The sequence below is a fragment of the Myxocyprinus asiaticus genome, chromosome 34, assembly GCF_019703515.2.
Source record: "Myxocyprinus asiaticus isolate MX2 ecotype Aquarium Trade chromosome 34, UBuf_Myxa_2, whole genome shotgun sequence".
In the NCBI taxonomy this organism is placed as follows: Eukaryota; Metazoa; Chordata; class Actinopteri; order Cypriniformes; family Catostomidae; genus Myxocyprinus; species Myxocyprinus asiaticus.
In genome coordinates, this window is record NC_059377.1 from 22391199 (window position 1) to 22413802 (window position 22604).

The 22604-nt window shown below is 39.7% G+C and overlaps 1 protein-coding gene across 4 annotated transcripts in view; it reads left to right on the top strand.

The window, feature by feature from the left end:
- LOC127425322 (PHD finger protein 14) overlaps positions 1 to 22604 on the top strand; it is a 145305-nt gene that overhangs the window by 8049 nt on the left and 114652 nt on the right. For all 4 annotated transcript variants that reach the window (XM_051671172.1, XM_051671174.1, XM_051671173.1 and 1 more), the window contains exons 5-6: positions 19069 to 19228; positions 21817 to 21928. In XM_051671172.1, the coding sequence (XP_051527132.1) occupies positions 19069 to 19228; positions 21817 to 21928 (272 nt within the window). The remainder of the gene's footprint in view (positions 1 to 19068; positions 19229 to 21816; positions 21929 to 22604) is intronic.

The window sequence follows — 22604 nt, forward strand, 5'->3', positions numbered from 1 at the left end:
TTTTAATTTCTAAAAATCTTTAAAACAAGATAGATTCACCTGAGAAGCAGCATAATACAGTTGAAGTCAGAAGTTTACATACACCTTAGCCAAATACATTTAAACTTAATTCCTGACATTTAATCATAGAAAACATTCCCTTAGGTCTTAGGTCTGTTAGGATCACTACTTTATTTTAAGAATGTGAAAAGTCAGAATAATAGTAGAGAGAATTATTTATTTCAGCTTTTGTTTCTTTCATCACATTCCCAGTGGGTCAAAAGTTTACATACAATTTGTTAGTATTTGGTAGCATTGCCTTTAAATTGTTTTAACATGGGTCAAATGTTTTGGGTAGCCTTCCACAAGCTTTTCACAATAAGTTGCTGGAATTTTGGCCCATTCCTCCAGACAGAGCTGGTGTAACTGAGGCAGGTTTGTAGGCCTCCTTGCTTGCACATGTTTTTTCAGTTTTGCCCACAAATTTTTTATCAGGTTGAGGTCAGGGCTTTGTGATTGCCACTCCAGTACCTTGACTTTGTTGTCTTTAAGCTGTTTTGCCACAAATTTGGAGGAATGCTTGGGGTCATTGTTCATTTGGAAGACCCATTTGCGACCGAGCTTTAACTTCCTGGCTGATGTCTTGAGATGTTGCTTCAATACATCCACATAATTTTCCTTCCTTGTGATGCCATCTATTTGTGAAGTGCACCAGTCCCTCCTGCAGCAAAGCACTCCCACAACATGATGCTGCCACCCCCATGCTTCATGGTTGGGATGTTTTCTTCAGCTTGCAAGCCTTACCCTTTTTCCTTTAAACATAATGATGGTCATTATGGCCAAAAAGTTCAATTTTGTTTCATCAGACCAGAGGAAATTTCTCTAAAAAGTAAGATCTTTGTCCCCATGTGCTCTTGCAAACTGTAATCTGGCTTTTTATGGCGGTTTTGGAGCATTGGCTTCTTCCTTGCTGAGCAGCCTTTCAGATTATGTCAATATAGGTCTCCTTTTACTGTGGATATAGATACTTGTCTACCTCTTTCCTCCAGCATCTTCACAAGGTCCTTTGTTGTTGTTCTGGGATTGATTTGCACTTTTCGCACCAAACTACGTTCATCTCTAGGAGATAGAATGCGTCTCCTTCCTGAGCGGTATGATGACTGCGTGGTCCCATGGACCCTTGCGTATTATTGTTTGTACAGATGAATGTGGTACCTTCAGGCATCGGGAAATTGCTCCCAAGGATGAACCAGACTTGTGGAGATCCAACATTTTTTTTCTGAGGTCTTGGCTGATTTCTATTGATTTTACCATGATGTCAAGCAAAGAGGCACTGAGTTTGAAGGTAGGCCTTAAAATACATCCACAGGTACACCTCCAATTCAGTACACCTCCTATCAGAAGCTAATTGTCTAAAGGCTTGACATCATTTTCTGTAATTTTCCATGCTGCTTAAAGGCAAAGTTAACTTAGTGTATGTAAACTTCTGACCCACTGGAATTTTGATATAGTCAATTAAAAGTGAAACAATCTGTCTGTAAACAATCATTGGAAAAATTACTAGTGTCATGCACAAAGTTGATGTCCTAAACAACTTGCCAAAACTATAGTTTGCTAATATTGAATCTGTGGAGTGGTTAAAAAAATTAGTTTTATTGACTTCAACCTAAGTGTATGTAAACTTCTGATTTCAACTGTATATTTAGACTTGCTTTCAGAGAATATATCTTGAATGTAAGTATGTTTTGTCTTTACTGCACTGGCAGAAGTATAAACAAGTGAAAAAATACACTTATATTCAAGATACATTATCTGAAAGCAAGTCTAAAGATCTTATATGTTGCTTCTCAAGTAAATGCTTCTTGTTTTAAGAATTTTTAGATATTTGTAAATGGGAAATAAGACAAAAAACTTGATAACAATGGTTTTTTTTGCAGTAAATGTTTTACTGAATTAAACTTAATAAAAAGTATTTTTCCTTTTAATTTAGTGAATGTCCTTTAGAGGCATTTTTAAAAGATGATTTTGTCCTCTTTATTGTTAGTAAGCACATTTAATACAACCTTTTAAGTCAGGGCACAAGCTGAATAATCGGTTAAGAGCTAATGATTAATCGTTAATTGCCCGAATAGTCAAATAATCATTCTAGAGACTCCAGCCAGGTCTCCTAAGCAACCAAATTGGCCCGGTTGCTAGGGAGGGCAGAGTCATATGGGGTAACCTCCTCGTGGTCACTATAATGTGGTTCTCACTGCCGCGGAGAATAGTGTGAAGCCTCCACACGTACTTTGTCTCCACGGTAACGCGCTCAACAAGCCACGTGATAAGATGCGTGGATTGACGGTCTCAGACACGGAGGCAACTGAGATTCATCCTCCGCCTCCTGGATTGAGGCAAGTCACTATGCCACCACGTGGACTTAGAGCGCATTGGGAATTGTGCTTTCCAAATTGGTGAGAAAAGGTAGAAAAAAATAAAAATAATCATTCTAATAATCGTTAGATTAGTCGATTATCAAAATAATCATTAGATGCAGCCTTATTGTGCAATAATAGCACTGCTTTGTATTGTGCCAGTCTTGTGTCTCAGCACTGGTTAAGAAGCCAAAGATGAGCCAGTTACCACTTCAGGGTAGGATGTGAGCATGATAGTGCTTCTGAATAGCTATCTATATGGAACAGTTCTGTAATTTTGACGACTGAATTAATTTGGCAACTAAATATTTTGATTTAGGAGCCATTGGCTCTCTAGAATTGTTTGTTGTTGTTGATTCTTGAACACTGTGACAGTGTTTTCTAAGCCAAGCAGGCTGCATCCTCAAACTAAGAGTCTGTCTGCGAATAGTTGAATCAGTCACTGGCTCTTCTGTCCTGGTTAGATGACACACACATACATAACAGTGATAGAGTTGGTTCCATGACAGCTGGCTACCAAGCATACACATACACTCAAACCTCCCCCTTTAGTGCCAGCTCATTGAAACAATCAACTTCAAAACTAAGCACCACTGAATCAGTGGGAACCTTAAAACATCCAAGAGTCCTTTACCATGCCAGAGTCATAGACACATGCAGTCTCTCTGTCCTGGACAAATGGAATGGAAAGAATAAAATGCACTAAAGCCTAATGAGGATGGCAGAATGTGTTTGAAAACACCGTTGCATCATGAGCTGTTTGAATCCTCTCTCTCGTCTGGCCCTACTGTTGATGAGGCTGTGGGAAGGTTGTGCCTCTTTAATGCTAGTTGTTTAAAAAAGAAGGCCTGTGGGGCAGCTTTTACCTGTCTTTCTTTCATGGCTCTCTCAGGCCTGCCTGTTTTTTTTTCCTGGATAGAGCAAAAGTCTTGTTTTTTGTCCAAAGCTGAGACTGCAGACATTGGTGTAAATCCTTTGATTGGCTGAAACCTTGAAGACGGAAATAGAAGTAAAAAAGATTGGAAGTTTCAAAATAACTTTCCTAGGGGATAGGCTTGCACTTACATTGTATATTTGATGGTTTAGTACTATAAAATGCTTTAAAATGCTTTACAGGGACTGAATCCAAATCTTACTCCAACAAACCAAGTTACAATTCTTTAAAGGAATTTTTTCGGGTTCAATACAAGTTAAGCTCTATCAACAGTATATTTGGCATAATAATGATTACCACAGAAATTAATTTTGACTTGTCCCTCAGTATTTTTATTATTATTATTTTTTTAAAGCAAAAACTGTGGTTACAGAAACACACACACACACACACACACACACACACACACACACAATGGAAGTAAACTGAGCCAGCATTACGGAGGGTATAAAAGCCAAAATGTGAAGCTTATATTTTTGTTTAAAGGTGCTAAATGTAATATTTTTAATGTACTAAATCATAAAATGACCATAATATCTCATTAGAGAATTAGGAAACATGCTAAGTTGAAATACTGGCTTCTCCGATAACAATGCTACAGCCAGAATATTCTACTTTGAAGTTTCCATTCCGGGCTGGAATTTCTGTTTATGTTTTGGCCTGTGTGATCCCGCCAACTGCCCACTCACCAATAGTATTTTGACACCGCCGGGTTGCCAGATTTGAACGCTAGTTACGTATGTAACTGTGGTTCTGTGAATTCCGGATGACCGCCAGAGGCAGTGTTAAGCACTAATGGATAATCGCAGCGCCAGCTAGATAGGTTGAGAAAATATAACAACAAAGTCACATCGTGATGTAGACCGAGCGAGAATATAATCCACAGTAGCTCGGTACTCAATCTTTGAATGTTTTCTCGCACATTCCGAATGACAAAGGACTCTGGCGGTCATCCGGAATTTACAGAACCACAGTTACATACGTAACTAGGTCATGACCTGAAGTCATCAAGGTTGCTTCAGAAGAACTGCAGAACTCACACCATGAGAAGCAGCCACATTAACCTTGTAGAACCGTGCCAAGGTACATGGAGAAGTCCAGGTAGCAGCAGCACAGATATCTGCCAAGGAAACACCTCGAAAAGGCAGCCCAAGATGAAGAGACCGCCCTAGGAGAATGGCAAGTAACACCTTCTGGTAAGGGTATTTGAGCCTTATCATATGCCAATTTGATCACTTCTACAATCCAGCACAACAGTCTCTGCTTAGACAAAGGCGCACCCTTTCGCACACCGCCATGACAGACAAATAACTGATCTGTCTGTCTGAACGACGCGGTATAAATAACATAAGACTTTAAAGCACATATGGGACACAGGAGATGGTCTGTCATAACCATATTGGATGGAGATGAGGGCAGACGAAAAGCAGCCAGATTAATAGACTGATTCACAAATTGTGGTAACAGTACTTTTGGAAGAAAGGTTGGATTGACCCCTGAATCCTCTGGCAACCAGCACAAACACAACTCACTCACAGAGAGTGCATGGATCTCACTTACTCATTTAGCAGAAGCAACAGCTAACAGGAATGCTGTCTTTAAAGACACCCACTTAATATCTGCCTCACCCATTGGTTCGAATGGCGATGTACTAATAAAGTCTAAGACAAGTGGCAAGTCTCACACAGGAAAAAGAGTCCCACGAACCGGCTTTAAGCGCCTTGCCCCCTTCAAAAAATTACAAACAAGATTATGAGACCCCACAGAAGAACCATCAATTGGGGCATGATGTGCAGATATGGCAGCGACATACACCTTTAAAGTAGAAGCCGTTTTATTGTTGTCCAATAAGTGTTGAAAAAAACTCAAGACCTTTGGCACAGTACAGTGAAACGGATCAATTCCCTGAGCTCCACACCATAAAGAGAATATTCTCCAACGAGCAGCATAAAGATGCCGCGTTGAAGCAGCTCTGGCATTATCCACAGTAAAGACTACCGCCTTATCATAATCTGCTAGAAGTGGGTTGGCCCCAGCGGCCAAACCCAAAGCTGAATACGAACTGGATCTGGATGCCAAATGTGTCCATCCACCTGGGAGAGGAGATCTCTCCTGGTGGGAAGCTGCCACGGCTCGTCCTCTAACAGACTCAGAAGGAGAGGGAACCATGGTCTGGCTGGCCATCGAGGCGCCAATAGATGTAACCTGCACTTGCATAGGGATATTCTGTGTAGCGTCTCCCACAACAGTGGAAAAGGAGGGAATGCATACAACAGGCATTTCGGCCACTTGTGGGCCAGAGCTTGACGTGGTCCTCCTTGTGGCTGACGTTAAAAAGGGCGACGGCTCTGGGCCTCTTTGACGCTCCGAGGACGCTGTGGGGCCTGAGGTTGGGAAGCAGTGTGGTGACGAAATCGCTGCTCTGGTATTGGATAGTGATGTTTCATTGGAGCTGACGGCATCCTAAAATTAGGTGTCTGTTGGACCTGAGTCAGCTGGCGGGACCTCTTCTCCAATACCTCAGAGACATTGGGGCCAAACAGATGCCCCAGTATGATTGGCAGGTCCCTCAGAGTCTTTTTACAATCTTCAGGCAGCTTGCCTGAGCAAGCCACACCTGGCGCCGGGCTGTTAGCAGGGTTGCTGAAAGTGTACCCAGTTCGCGAGTCACATGACCCATGGCCAACAAAGCCGTTTGTAGGAACTGAGGTACTGAAGTGTCTACATTTGACGACCCCAATGTGGTGTTGCAGGCAAGAAGCAGCTGGCAGATAGTATTCTCTGCTCGAGTTATATAGGCCACTGATTTGTAAGCCTTCTTTAATAGAGTGTCAGTACGTCCACACTGTGCGCTTGGACACCGTACATTGCCTCTTAAAGCCTCATCCGGTGAAACTACTAAAGCTGCCACCGGTTGTTTGATTTCCGGGGTCCGCCCCACACCTATGGAATCAGCCTCAGCCATTGAAGCTAGGGTACGGGCCGTCTTTGATCTCTTTTTAGGCACATTGGAACCTGTCAGAGTGCTTGAAAACTCTGAAACAAAGTCTTTACATGGTGGCATGGCAAAAACATTGTATCTGATGTTTGCTTGAAAAACACATTAGCCTGAATGGGTTGGACAGGCGACTTGTCCAGGCCCAAACGTGCCACCGCCTTCTGAAGCATCGTCAAAGTGTCATCCGCGAGGACGGGCCCATCCCGGGTGAATGAGCCGAACCCCCGCTCGAGCCACCTGTAACAGACAGGCTGGAAAAAACTTCCTGAGAAGGAGGATTTATAACAGCATCAACCAACTCCTCGTCATGAAAATGTGAATTGGAGGCACTCATGGAAAGAACATCCAAATCAATATTATGTGGAGGCTGGAAGTCACCCTCTTCCACTGGCGTGTTCCCAGAGGACGCAGGTAATGCTGGAGGTTGGAGAGCTTGAAGAAAACGTTTAATTTTTGCCATTTCTGATGAGAGATTAGCGACAGTCTTTGACAGCAAATGCTCAGAATTGTCGGTTTGCGGAACAGATTTCTTCTTCGCCTGCGGAGCACCAGCCTCTGCCGACGCATGGTGCTCCTGATCAAGGCGTGAGGCTGAATCATGCTGTGCAAGGCTAACAGGCGAGCGAGGATCTAACTCAGTGAGGAGAAGCTATCTCTCTGACATAGGCAGCATACTACAGTGCAAACACGGATCCGTCAAAACTTCTCTTAAATGCTGGAATCCTAAACACGATGGGCAGCGATCGTGTCCGTCATCAGGGAGAAGCGTGTTCGGACACGGCTTACAACTCGGCGGGAAGCCGGTGACAATGGAGCTGTGAGCCATGAGTCAGCCGATTACTGCATGCCCTCGGTTAGGACCGAAGGGAATCAGACAGCCAAGATATAATCAATAAAAACTTGGACTATCAATTATATCTTCAGATAGAACCGAAAATAGTAAGTTGTGAACAACAAGCAAGCCAAAGAAACACGAGAATGAAATAACCGTCCGTCGGATAGCACTGTATGTCCCGCAATAAGTTATCACTGGAAATAACCATGTAATGGCAGAAGAATCGATAAATAATATAGGTTACGGGGCAACCGTTACCTTAGCGTGGTCAGATACCAGCCACCGGATAGTACCGTGAAGCGCAGTGTATCTCCAGCACTAACAATCAGAAAATGAAATAATGTACACTCACGAAAGATGAAGTTCTGTCCAGATGAATAGTGAAGAGCGTGCTGTCACAGCTTGAGAGGGTGAATCCTCGCTACTCAGGTAAGCTGCACTGAACAGCGCGGAGAAACGACCTATCATAGAGCGAGAAAGCAAAAGAGACTGAGTACTGTAGATTATATTCTTGCTCGGTCTATGTCACGACATGACTTTGTTGTTATATTTTCTCGACCTATCTAGCTGGCGCTGCGATTATCCATTAGTGCTTAACACTGCCTCTGGCGGTCAGTAGGAATGAAACAGAACAAATTTGCAGACAAACAACACTGCGTGCTGCAGCCATGGAAGCCAGCAAATGAACTGGGTCAGAGATAACAGATTCCACCCAACCAAAAACCACCATGACCAGAGGTGTAGTAAAGCAAGGATAAATGCCTTTGGAAGATGGAGACAGCTTAAAGCCCAGAAATGCTTTAAAACGGATGCTGAGTTGGCTAATTTGTGTGTCAACATTCTGGCAACCCGCATGTGCTTCGATTCTGGGGTGGGGCAGACAACTGTCCAATATTTTGAATTTGGACTGCAGTACCCATTTCAAACGCTTGTTGTCAATCTTACATATAGCACCTTTAAATGCTTAAATTATTCAGTAAAGCCTTGTTTGTTTGGGTGGAGTTTTGACTTATTGCACTACATTTACTGGTTTACTAGCTTTACTGGTGTTACGTCATCATGACAATGAAAAAGTTGAAAGATTGGACATGTGAAGGACTTAATGTTAATGTGCAACTATGATACAATACTACTTTATTCATGAAGGAAGGTAGCGTTCTTTCCTGCCCTGTGGAGGAATCAGTCTTTCTATGGTCCTAATAAAGTGTCTGACATGGTCATCTGTTGTTGTAGCCCATCCGCCTCAAGGTTTGATGAGTTCAGCTAGCATTCAGAGATGCTATTCTGCTCACTACAGTTTAACAGAGTAGTTATCTGAGTTACCGTAGCCTTCCTGTTAGCTTGAACCAGTCTGTCCATTCTCCGTTGACCTCTCTCATCAACAAGGTGTTTATGTCCGCAGAACTGCCTCTCACTGGATGTTTTTTTTTTTTTACCACCATTCTGAATAAATTCTAGAGACTGTTGTGTGTGAAAATCCCAGGAGATCAGCAGTTACAGAAATACTCAAACCAGCCCTTCTGGCACCAACAATCATGCCACGGTCGAAATCACTGCGATTCATTTTTTTTTTATTTTATTTTTTTTTCATTTTGATTGTTGATGTGAACATTAACTGAAGCTCCTGACCCGTATCTGCATGATTTTATGCATTTTACTGCTGCCACACGATTGACTGATTAGATAATTGCATGAATAAGTAGGTGTTCAAGTGTTCATATTAAAGTGCTTAGTGAGTGTATATACTGTATATTAGTGCTGACAGCTGATAAAAAGTTTATTGCGATTAATCGCATAATTTTTTGTAGTTAATCACAGATTTTGAAAGTGCTGAAATTTGACACTATATATACTTTATTCTTGTCAAAATGTATCTATTTCTATCTTAAGAAGAAAACAAAACAATATGTAGCAATATAATGCTTTATTAACTTTTTCCAAACAAAGGCTTACACAGTATAAACATCTTAAATATACAACTTAAATATCACCAATTCAAGTTACATCAAACGTTTCCTGAAGTCTAATTAGGAGGTTGACTATCTAGTCCCCACATAGGTTGCATATTCATTGCAGTGGGCATTAAATCTCTTAAACTCTCATTTTCCACACTATTAACTCAACTCAACTCACTTTTATTGTCACTACACCATTACACAAGTGAAATGATGTGTGAAAAGCTTATGTGCGTGGTCCAGACATTGCAGCCATACATGTAAATACAATAAGTATAAGTACACTCAACAGAATAACAATGTACAGAATAACATTATAGCAATGTACAGAATAACAATATGACAATGTACAGAATAACAATATAAGAATGTACACAATAACAATATAACAGTGTACAGAATGACAATTAGCAATATACAGAATAACAATATAACACTATACAGAATAACAATACACATATGTTTGCATGTTACAGTACACATTACACAATATACAAACTGAACAGTTAGAGGCAATTGCAATGAATTGAATTAAGTACAGTATACATAATATTTTTTGTAATTTAAAAAAGAAATTGTTTTGATTTACTGAATTAAATATTATTCTGCTGGTAGACTGGCTATCTGCTTTCCTGTATTAATTGTGAAGCTGCATTCATGATTCACGTCAGGGCGGCAGCACCATGCGCCTTGCATATGCTGAAAAATACTTGATTTCTGTCACAAGTCCCATCTGGGCTTGTTTTGTACATCAAATAGCGATAAGAGCTCCTTTCTCCATCATTTTATCACTGACAAGGAAGCGTTGTCAGAGATTCTTTTATTTAATGAGATAACCTCCGCGTCTCTATCATAGGAGAGAGCTTAATGGTCAACTTTAGTGTGTTAAGACCGTTCCGCCCATAGAATGTCTATGGGACCGCTGCGTTAAGGTCATACATATTTTTGTACGCCGAAATTCCACAGGTAAAATGAAAGTTATCGCAATAGGAATCCGCGCGATCGTGAATTTCGTGCGATGGACTTCCGATGGCGAAGAATTCCCCCACGCAGATTTCGCATGGAGTTCAAGTTTGGTGAACTTTGCGGTGATCTTTCACTGCATTGACCAATAGGAAGCTGCTTGGTTTGGCAGTGACCTCCGAGTGGACGGTGCTTCGTACACAGCTACACTGAATATACACAATGGACAAGGATATAATTTCAACTTTGATTTTTTTTTTTTACTTAACTCTGCCAGAGTATGAAGTGCAGCATTAAAAAGAGGCTGCTTGGCAGTTATTTTTCTGCTGATTTCACACGCACTCGCATCTACCTTCGTCATCTTCACCTTTGGAATTTCGCCGTGCAAAGGTATGTGTGACCGCGCCTTTATGCTGTTTCATGCTAAGCTTGTAGGCTCTCCTTGGTAGAAGGGCTCTGGCGCTGTGGCATGTTTGTCAGTTTAATGACTTGGGGCGGACACATTACAAAGGTTCTGCCCTTCACACATGTTTATGGTGTTTTAATGATATATGCGTTAATCGTGATTAAGAAAAATTTATGTGTCAAACTTTTTTAATCACATGCGTTAACGCATTAATTCTGACAGCTCTAATATACCGTATATATAAGCCAGAGTTGTATCGATGACTCCTCTGAAGAGGAGAACCTTCACCCATGAGGAGAAACCAGAGCAAGTGAGCCAATGAGCCCACGAGTGAGCGTGCCAACGAGTGTCATTCTAGGGAAACTACTATTTTACACTCCACACCCACAATCCAATCAATTAAACAATTACTTCTCCAGCCAACCAGAACTCCCTCATGCTGCAGCCATGGGAAGAGGACCGTCAGGGTCGTAACATTATATACAACTGTATGCAAAAATTTGGGCACCCCTGGCGAATAATATGTTTTGGTGATTTTCCAGGTAAAAAAGACAACACAATCTTTTTTTTTAACAAATGACAAAAAAAAAAAAAAAAAAAAATGTTGATCTATGTCAGGTAATGACAGGTCAAAGTCCTTGAATGTCTAAGTCAGAGCCCTGACCTAAATCCAATAGAATACCTGTGGATGGACTTGAAGAGAGCAGTCCATTGCCGCTTACCCTGCAGTTTGACTGAACTTGAACAATTCTGCAAGGAAGATAGGCCAAATACTCCCCAATCTAGGTATGTGAAGTTAGTAGAGGCATATCCAAACAGATTACAGTTTTTCTAGTTTTTTTTATCTTTTATACATTTTTGGAACTGTTACCTTTTTTTCATTACTTTAATGCTGTAAGGCAAAATTTTTATATATATATATAGCTTAACTTGTATTGAACCCATAACTTTTCTTTAAATTGAACAAATATTGGCACTTTGTGGACCCATGGACCACATCAGAATGGGGAGTGCCAACAGCTTCCAAGGCGTAGGACAGCTGTATCAGAGCAAAATTACTGACCCGGGCTAGTCGCTTGCCACCTGCTAGTACCAGCTGTTCCATGGTACCACAAGTCCCAGTGGGAGAGGGCATGATTGGTCCAGGAGGTGGGGCGGCCTTTAGACGAGTGCAACTGAATAAGGTGTGCACACAGTTTCTGTATTGTGCTTTACATAAAGGAGAAAGTAAGGCCTAGGCCTGGGGTGTCCTAGGAGTGTGTTGTACTGGACCAGTTTATCAGCAGCTATTTTGGATCTTACTGCTTTCCCCAAGCCTAATTCACATTTGAGGAGCAATGAAGAGAGTCTTGTTTCAGCAAACTACTGTAGTTAAAAATGGGATGTCACGTCTCAAGCTGTGGGGCACGGGTGGCCGCAGAAGCAAAGGATGTAGATTATAATCTTGCTATTTACAGGGGAAAGTTCAAGTGGCAGTTTTGCTTCACTTTGCAGTATTTGGACAAAACCATTTAGAAGGAAGATTTGGAAATGTTCTTGGGAAAGAGCCAGGGAAAAAAGGGAATGATAAAGTCATGGGAGCAGCGCTGAAGATAAGAGACAAGCTGTCATCCTTAGATGTGCACAAGTGTCTCGCAGCTTGACTCTGAAGCTCGGCAGTCTGTGGAGGCTCTGACCTTGCATATGGCCTCGATCAAATTCTAAAGGGAAAGACTCTATCAGAGAAGAGCACAGGAAACTCATCACTGATCAGAGCACGGTGGAAGACCGGAGTCTCGTTGTTCCCAGAGCCGACACACAATTTCCATCTGATGCCAAACAAGTGCTCACACATTGCTTTTATCATCTAACTCTCACACTCAATTTGCATGCTCGTCATTATCCAAGATTAACCAAGAAGGGTAAAAGAGACACTCCTCACAATAGCTGCTTGATCTGGTCTGCACAAGCTATTCTGGCTAATTATAAAATCCTTTTGTCTGCCTCCAACTTGTTTGTTGTTTTGATGTCTTTTAGTAGTTCATTAAAACTAAAAAGAGGAATTTTACTGGCTGTGTTGTAATGGTCGGCACTGTCATTCAGTGGAGTGAGTTTATTAAAACCGCACCCCAGTGAAAGGCATTGCATCGTTCAGTAATGGCTTTGCACTCATTGGAACACCAATTACCATGCTGCTGGTATTGATTTCAGTAAGACCCTAATGAGTTCTGGACCGTAAAGTTAATTATTTCCCCAAACAGGTGCAATTAATTTAAGTTGCTTAATTGGGTTTTTTGTAAAATTTGGTCCACAGAGAATATTGTTTTTTAATGTTGTCTTCTGCTTTGTCTCAGTTGTCTTGAGTAACTTTTCATTTGAAACTTACACCTTGCACCTTTTATATCCATGTTTGCGCTTATTTAATATTCAATAAAATGAGCATGTACTAATTGGGCGAATAATCATGCATTTCGATCTGATAATGAAAATTCTATGTAATGCATCGCTTAAGGAATTTAATAGTCAATTGTAATTACTTTAATAATTCCCAATGTTGCATGCAAACCAAACTTAACTGTGGCAAAATGTCAGAATTCATATAAAGATTCTTTAATAAAAGAATCAGAATCTAATTTAATCATTGCCAGAGCACGTGTACACCCATTGTGCTAGTTTTAACTTGGTGCTTCTGCAGTAGATTAAAACATTGTAAAACATCGTTTACAGCATATAATCCAGAGGTTCTGTAGACTGATGGAAACACTTTTATAGCAACATCGTGTTTTGGGTTGATAGGCTCACCTGCTTAAACCTAGGTCGAGTGCGAAGCTGACAAAAATACATGCTTGGGGACTAGTCCACCATGTGTTTTTCAGCTGTTTGTGTTTTTCTCCTTATATCACTGTTCTTTGATAGGACTAGATAGATCTCATGTTTTGGGAACCCCTGAAAGGTTTTGTGTCAAACAGCCTCAGTTTTATGAATATGCTTCTTATCACAAGCTAAACAGTTTTCCTAGAATATATTTGCTATCCAGAGTTTAACATGATGTACTAAAACCAATTTGCACATGTCTATTTTCACATTAGTGCACCTGGCAGACGAGCTCACATCATCCCTTCATACAGATAGGTAATGGCTAAATTAATTCAGGTTATGTAAGTATTTTGCTCAAGGTTAAAAACATGTTTCTCCCACATCTTCCAGTCCTCGATCCGTAAGCACTGCTCCCTTGCTTCCTCTTCAAGTTTTAGGGTTTGCCTTTAAGGAGGATTGTACTCAAACAGAATGAGCCTGTGAAAACAAAACAGTTGGACACTTTTCGTGTTGATCAAATTATCTGTTCCTGTCTAATTGAGAAATATTCTTGGCCAGAATAAACTACAAAATGGACCAGGCACAGTAGTGAGACTACTGTGATCCCATATCTTCCCCATCACTAATGTGTTCTTGAGCAAGATACTTTACCCCAGGTTGGTCAGTGGGGATTGTTCCATCAATTAGTGAACTGTAGGTTGATTTGGATAAAAAGCGTAAGGTTATTGTTGTCATAATATGTTGCAAATGAATGGAATAAGACTAAGTTTTAGTTTCATAGAGGAAATTATATGTTTTTGGCGATATATGTTGTGTTTGGTAGTGACATGTCAGAGTAGTGAAAACACTTTTGACCTTCATTGACTATTGCAACAATACATTTCAAACACTGCTGAATACATTTATTTTTATTACACTTATTCAAGCCTTTGTTCTTAAAAAGTTAGCATGCTGAAGGACAGCTATTACTGAATCATGTTGGTTTCATCCCAAAACAAAACAAGCCTCTCTGTATTAAACAAATATTAAATTAAATATATTATCTGGTTTGATAGAACCTTTGATTTTTTTACTTACATATGTTTAATCTTGTTATTTATTTTCACTCACCCCTTAATAAGGAAATTATTTATTTGATACATTGCTGGTTATGAATGATTATATTGTTTTGTGAAAGAGAGCACAGGTTTTCAAAAGACCTTTTTTAGTTCGCTGTGAATTAGTTAGGTTGATTTACATGAAGGCAGCTACCATTCGTAGCTCTTACCTCATCTCTTTTTTTTCTCTCTCTTTTCCTTCTCTCTCTCTCTCTCTCTCTCTCTCATTTGCCAGGTCTGTAGGCTCTAATTGGCCTTATTCGTTTAGTCTTTTGCCCCCGACTCAATTCTGTTGCTCTGTGGTCCTGCTTTGCATTCTGACTTGGCTTATATTTGAGCTTTTGAATAAATCTACCTGTTTGAAAAATATTAGCATTTAGCCAAGAAATGGGGTAGATATAATCGAAATGCATTACTGCTATGAGAGTTTACTCATTAATCATTTGACAGTAAAAGACTGAAAAAGTCAAAGGACTTCACCCCTAAATCATTTCACTTTTGTTGAAATAGTCGTTGTGGTTGTTTTTATTCTCAGAATTCTGCCCTGTTTGGCCATTGGTTTTTCATTACTAATATGTTTTAAACAACTAGCTACCATGATGAGGACCTTTGTAGCCATGTTGTATCATCTGCAGAGTTAACTGTAAGTAAGCCATTTGATGTCATCTAAAAGTGTAACTGGCACTATTAAAACATTGATCTGTTTTGACACGTCCAGCCCGACATGGCAACATTGACTCAATCAACAGACCTAATTCACAGTAGTGCTATGTTTGATTTTTAATGGGAATGAAAACGAGGCTGTGAGGGATAGACTTACCATCTCTTCAATGGCATGCACAGCTTAAAGCTCTTAGATCTTATCTGATTTTCCACAACTCATGTTGTCTGGAGTTTTTTTTTTTTTTTTTTTGTCTACTGAATTTTATTGGAAATATATATTTTTTTCAGTGTTTGTCTGCAGAACGATCCAAAAACTCATTCAACTGCAATACTGCAAGTATGCCATTGAAGAGACTGAACATCCATCCCTCACAGCCTTGTTGTCATTACCATCAAAAATCAAAGATGACACTGTGAATAAGTTCTGTGGTGAGAGTTTTTTGCGGGACCATCTGTTTTTACAACCAATTGAAGATGAGGGGATTTTTCTGGAATCTGTTTGAAAACAGTGATCATTTTTGAATTTTTGTTTGGAGATGCTAGTGGCGCAGAAATTACACACTTCGGCATAATTTATACCATGGAAGAAGCTGAACTTTTTTTTATCTGAACTAAAGCACCCTAGATGAGTAAAGCCTTCATTTATAATATGCATGTCTTCGTTTCAAAATTATTTTGTTGGAAAAACAATAAAGAACATTGCATCCAAACCACACCCACATCATTGCCTTTTGACCAGCTGAATTCTCTTATTTCAAGAATTGTAGGAATGTGGGTGAACAGGAGAAATATCACCAGACATACCACCAGTGTATTTCATCATAATATTAAGAACGGCAAAAGCGTCCCCCTTGATTTTGTCAACTCCCTTCCCCAGGTCTCTCTTTAACTGCAAAACTCGTCATTTCTAACAAGGATAATCTTTCCCTGAGGGATTATGAAGCTCTCCCATAGTCATCACTTTTTTCCAGCTTAGCTCATATTAGCCAGCACCCTGTGGCTTAGCAGGTCCAGCTTTGTATCTGAGTTCAAAAGGAACATCTGAGATTTCCTTGACGGTTCAGCAGTAAGTCAGTTAAACCAGCAAAATGATCATTGGAAGCTCCAGCCCCTTGGTTCAAAGCTTAGTCAGTATTACGCACCCAACTGTTGCCAGAAGTGTTCCCGTAATACTTTTCTTTAAGAAAATAAACATTAGGCTGGACTGCGTAATGGCACCTATTACTCCCTAGTTCAAAATAACTGTGAGATGAGGGTAAGAAAAGCCTCTTATTCACCCCCACTGGTGAGAAATGCAGTGCGCTCTTTACATGCACTAAACTACAACAACATTGCTTCTGCATCTCCTGCAACCACTTGTCTTCAGATTTCAAGGGGAGGGTCTGATGACATGCACCAATCACTATGTCAGTGTTTTACTGCTTGATAATAAAACAAAAAAAAAAAAGTAATAAAAGACAAAGAAAGCATTGCACTGTTTCTCCCAGATACATCTGAATTGTAATATTAGCACAAATGCAACATTTCGAGCAGAATTATCAGTTTTTTAGTGGATGACCTGTATTAGAGGAGCTTCAGATTTTCATGCTTTTTATCTGTGTTGATATCAAACACACTGAAGAAGATCCGTGAAGTTCTTGTATATGTATCCATTTTTTGTTTTCAGTTTTTTTGATTTTGTCCTCTTAAAACCGCTCGTAACCGGCAAAGTTTAAACCCTTGTTTTAGTGTGGTGGTTGATTGACAGCTGGGGGGTGGATGCATCAGGATGGATTAGCGTTTAAACCTCAAATGCGATGTGGTCACATACGTTTTTGACCACATTCGTATGTTTTTGTGATCCGATCAAAAAACATTTTAGACCCCATTTAGACCTGTATTTAGTGCTGACCACATGTGATCGAAACGCATCTTAATACCAGGTGTAAACGGGGTCTTTATTCTGTTGAACACAAAAGACTATCACATTAATGTTTTCTCTCAGCCTACTTATATTAGATATTCATTTCTACCATCCCAACGTTCTACATGACATCATTTTTATCATCATAAACCAAGAAGCTTGAGTCTGATTCTGACTCTGACAGAAGCTATATTTAAGCATTCTCTGTACACTTCGCTGTTTGGGTCTTTTGTGGTGAGTATGCAAAGGACCTGAACTTTTATTTGCTTGTCTCTCTCTCCATTTCCCCAGTGCCTGGGGCTGGTTTGCTGTATTAGGAACAGGAATGTTATCTCTGCAGTGGTGAGAAGGAGCTGATTGCCGCCCTTATTGGTAGCATGGAGCACGTTTGCAGAGTGTATTAGGTATAATGGTAACCTGATGAACACAGTAATTGTCTTGGCAACCTTAGGAAATTAAGGGGACAGCATTAAAATGCTTTCATTGGCCCGGTGCGTCCATCTTTGACTTGTGATGCTACCATTTGATCAAATGGCCTTATTATTAGTTTTGCAGGAAAAAGTTTAGCAACGGAGGGGAATCTCAAATGTTTGCTGGGAAAGACGCATCGTTCTGTGCACTTCTTGCATTGTACTTTTGGCACTCTGCTGTGCTGTGTCATGATGAAACATTGCCATAACTCCCCTAAAGATTTTGCTTTTCCCTCTACTGCAAGGATTTTATTTTATTTTTTGGCTTTTGCACTTTTTGTTCACATACTTGTGGGAGAGAGAAGAGGGAACAGGATGGGAACATGACTCAAACCAGATTTGAACCCTGGTCTCACACAATCACCGCTGCTTTATATGTTGAAGGACCTACACTGACCACAAGGCCAGGGCTCTGACCTCTTGAAGGAATTTTCCAGGTTCAATACAAGTTAAGCTCAATGACAGCATTTGTGGCACAATATTGATTACTCCAAAAATTTATTTTGACTTGCCTCTCCTTAATAATCTGGTTTACAGTGAGGCACTTACAATGGAAGTGAATGGGACCAATGCGTAAACGTTAAAATACTCGCTGTTTCAAAAGTATAGCCACAAGACATAAGCAATATGCATGTTAACATGAATTTGTGTGATAAAATTGCTTACTAACCTTTTCTGTTTAAAGTAATAGCCAATTTTACAACTTCGTTGCCATGACAATGTAATGTCAACAAACTCTAAAGCCTTAAATCAACTGTAAATATGATGATTTAAGCATCTTAACAGCTCAAATAATACAAGAGTTTTAACAGATGAATTAATGTGCTTTTATAAAATTATAAGCTTCACATTTCTGTCTTTACACCCTCAAAAATTGGCCCCATGGACCCTTTTCACACTTCTACGTTCGTGAAGCATAAGTCTATTGGGAAGAACAGTAATAACCAGTACCACTACAGTGTTCCTATTTGCACAAATTCTAAAAGAAAATGTGTGGATTTGTGTTTCCATGAATTTCCAAAAGATGCAGAACATTGCACAAGCTCGGTGGGTTCAAGCAATTAAACGCGAAGAAGATAACTTTGTTATTAAATGAGGAAACAACTTCTAACATTTGTTGAGTTAGATTTAACCGTTAATGGACGATGCGGTCAATGTCTCCAAACGTAAATGCAGGCAAAACTTTTAAGGATTGTGAAAACACACACCTCGGCAGTGGCTATAGTTGCGTTCACCCAACTATGACGACTTCTGCTTCGCGGACACGGAAGTGTGAAAAGGGTCTATTTACTTTCATTGTAAGTGCCTCACTGTAACCTTGATTTTTTCTTCTTCTTTTTTTAAAGAAGATGAACAAATCAAAATAATTTTTTGTGGTAATCAGCATTATGCCACAAATGCTGTCTGTTAAGCTTAACTTCTATTGAACCCAGAATATTCCTTTAAGTATGATGTTTCAAAATGTATTTGTTGAATGTGGATAATTCTGATGGATATTTTGTGATGTACTAGCTGCACTTTCCCCATATATTGATAGCATAGTGTCTAAATATGTTATATTAAATACAACAGTGATGATCACAACATAAAAACCTATGCTACAAAACAGTAAGATGAAAAACTCAGCTTTTCTCTTATTATTTTTTTCCCCTCAGGTTGCTATGGTGTTGATGGTGAAAGTGACTCAATCATGAGCTCTGCCTCAGAGAATTCAACAGAACCATGGTTCTGTGATGCTTGCAAGAATGGCGTCACACCCAGCTGTGAACTTTGCCCGAGTCAGGATGGAATCTTCAAGGAAACTGATGCTGGGAGGTGGGCTTCACTTGTGCGCTGATATTACATTTGATCATAATTAGTATACTCATTAAAGCAACGGTTACAAACCCGTAAGACTTTCTTTGTTTCATGGAACACAGAAAGAGAATGTTAGCCTCAGTCACTTCATTTCATCTTTTTTTTCCCTATAATGAAAGTGAATGGTGACTGTGTCCATCTTTTTTGTGTTCCACGGAAGAAAAGAAGTAATACAGGTTTGGGCATGAAGGTGAGTAGATGATGACTGTATTTAAATTTTGGGGTGAATTGTCCCTTAAATGTTTCAGTTACTTGTTTAATTGTTATAGTTGTGCTCAAAAGTTTGCATACCCTTGGAGAATTGGTAATATATGTACCATTTTTAAAGAAAACATGAGTGAGCAGGCAAAACACATTTATTTTATTTCTTTTGGGATTAATATTCAACTGTAGGTTATAACAGAATGGCACAATCATAAAACAAAACATGGCAACAATGAAAAAAAATGAAATGACCCCTGTTCAAAAGTCTGCATACTCTTAGTTCTTAATACTGTGTATTGCCCCCTTTAGCATCAATGACAGTGTGCAATCTTTTGTAATAGTTGTCTATGAGGCCCCAAATTCTTGCAGGTGGTATAGCTGCCCATTCGTCTTGGCAAAATGCCTCCAGGTCATGCAAAGTCTTTGGTTGTCTTGCATGAACTGCACGTTTGAGATCTCCCCAGAGTGGCTCGATGATATTAAGGTCAGGAGACTGTGATGGCCACTCCAGAACCTTCACCTTTCTGCTGTAACCACTGGAGGGTCAACTTGGCCTTGTGCTTAGGGTCATTGTCATGCTGGAATGTCCAAGAGCGTCCCAAGTGCAGCTTTCCCGCAGAAGAATGCAAATTGTCTGCCAGTATTTTCTGATAACATGCTGCATTCATCTTGCCATCAATTTTCACAAGATTCCCCATGCCTTTAGAGCTCACACACCCCCAAAACATCAGTGAACCACCACCATGCTTCACAGTGGGAATGGTATTCTTTGCACTATAGGCCTTGTTGACCCCTCTCCAAACATAGCGCTTATGGTTGTGACTGTGAGGCGTGTCAAGGTGTTGTCGGGCATATTGTAACCGGGCTTTTTTGTGGTATTGGCGCAGTAAAGTCTTCTTTCTGGCAACTCGACCATGCAGCTCATTTTTGTTCAAGCATCATCGTATTGTGCTCCTTGAAACAACCACGCCATCTTTTTCCAGAGCAGCCTGTATTTCTCCTGAGGTTACCTGTGGGTTTTTCTTTGTATCCCAAACAATTCTTCTGGCAGTTGTGGCTGAAATCTTTCTTGGTCTACCTGACCTTGGCTTGGTATCAAGAGATCCCCGAATTTTCCACTTCTTAATAAGTGATTGAACAGTACTGACTGGCATTTTCAAGGCTTTGGATATCTTTTTATATCCTTTTCCATCTTTATAAAGTTCCATTACCTTGTTACGCAGGTCTTTTGACAGTTCTTTTCTGCTCCCCATGGCTCAGTATCTAGTCTGCTCAGTGCATCCAAGTGAGAGCTAACAAACTCATTGACTATTTATACACAGACACTAATTGCAATTTAAAATGCCACAGATGTGGGAAATTAACCTTTAATTGCCATTTAAACCTGTGTGTGTCACCTTGTGTGTCTGTAACAAGGCCAAACATTCAAGGGTATGTAAACTTTTGATCAGGGCCATTTGGGTGATTTCTGTTATCATTATGATTTAAAAAGGAGCCAAACAACTATGTGATGATAAATGGCTTCATATGATCACTATCCTTAAATAAAAGAATCAATGCTAAAATTTCACAGTTTCTGCCAGGGTATGCAAACTTTTGAGCACAACTGTATATTGAAAGTTTTATAGCATACTTTGAGCTAAGGTGCTATGTAAGTGAAATACTTGGAGATTTGTCAACAGAGAGGGAGTGGTATGTGCAGGATGGGCCTGGAAAAAGTAAAGGAGAAAGAAAGTGGTGTATTTGGGTACGTGGAAGGGATAGAGCTGAGAGAGAGAGAGAGAGAGAGAGAGAGAGAGAGAGAGAGTGAAAAGAAAGGCGTCTGGAGCGTGAAGACTCAAGCCACGTTATCACTGATAGTGCTCCTCAGCCTGCCTGCACCCAAATTTACTACTTCACTAGAGCATGAAAAACACAGCAAATTAAAGTGTGGCGCGTACGCTCACCAGAGATGGATATCTTTATATTGGACTTCGGATTCTCCTTCCCAATGTCTGCATTTGAAATTCTGTCACACCAAATGGTCAAGTTAGAGTACATTTAAACCTGCAATTGATGAATTCCTCTTCTGAAATATCAAGGGTACTGGAGGTATTTATACAGTATGAATAGCAGTATGTTTTAGGATACCATTAACTATACGTATACTGCTTTGTCCTTCATATATTGGAGCCCTGAATTAAATTAATTGAATCAATTATAAGTTCTGTTATTCAGCTTATGAATTAAAGTATCTTAGGAACAGTTCCTAACCTCTGATCTAATTATTTTATTAAAGAAATGTAGGTTAACAAACTACACTGTGGTAAAACTATATAATTTTACTCTATGCTCTGTCAAAGGTGGGTGCACGTGGTGTGTGCCCTTTACGTTCCAGGGGTCGCTTTCGGAGATATCGACAAACTGCGGCCAGTAACACTCACAGAAATGAACTACTCAAAGTACGGAGCCAAGGCAAGTGCAAACAGTTATAACACACCTTATAACTTTGTAACTATCTTAATATTAACTCAATTCTAGCACATAACACATTGTAAGAGTAAAATACAACTTACCTCAAGAAGACCTAATATCCTAATATTAACTACTACAATTGGAGTTGTGTATTCGAATAAAATGTATACATATGGATTCTAGTAATAACTTTTTATGATGATCCTGAGGCATTATTTAAAAAAACAAAAACAAATGAAATTTGCTTTCCAAAAAAAAAAAAGGAAAAAAAAAAGTGAAATGCTGACATTGTTTTCTGAGCAAAGGGCATCTTTAACAACCCTCCCAAGAATTTCTGTCGACTGAAGACATTTTGACATTTGCTCATTATTTCATGTGTCAGTAAGTCAGAAGAGGTTCCTTTTACTGGGAAGCAAATTACTTTAGAAGCACTTGAAAGGCTTTCTTTAATGGTTTGTGCTGTACATGTGAAAAGAAATTACTCCTAGAGAAAGGCTATTATTATTTTAATTTTGAATTCCAGTAATTGGAGAAAGTCAAATTGGCTTTTAGAGCCTCGTTGTCCAGCTTATCTTAAATATAGAACTATACAGTAAATGACTGCAGGATTGTTAGAATGGTGTTTAAATAATTTCTTATATCTAAGCTCTGTTACGAAGTCAACTTTCGGTTTACC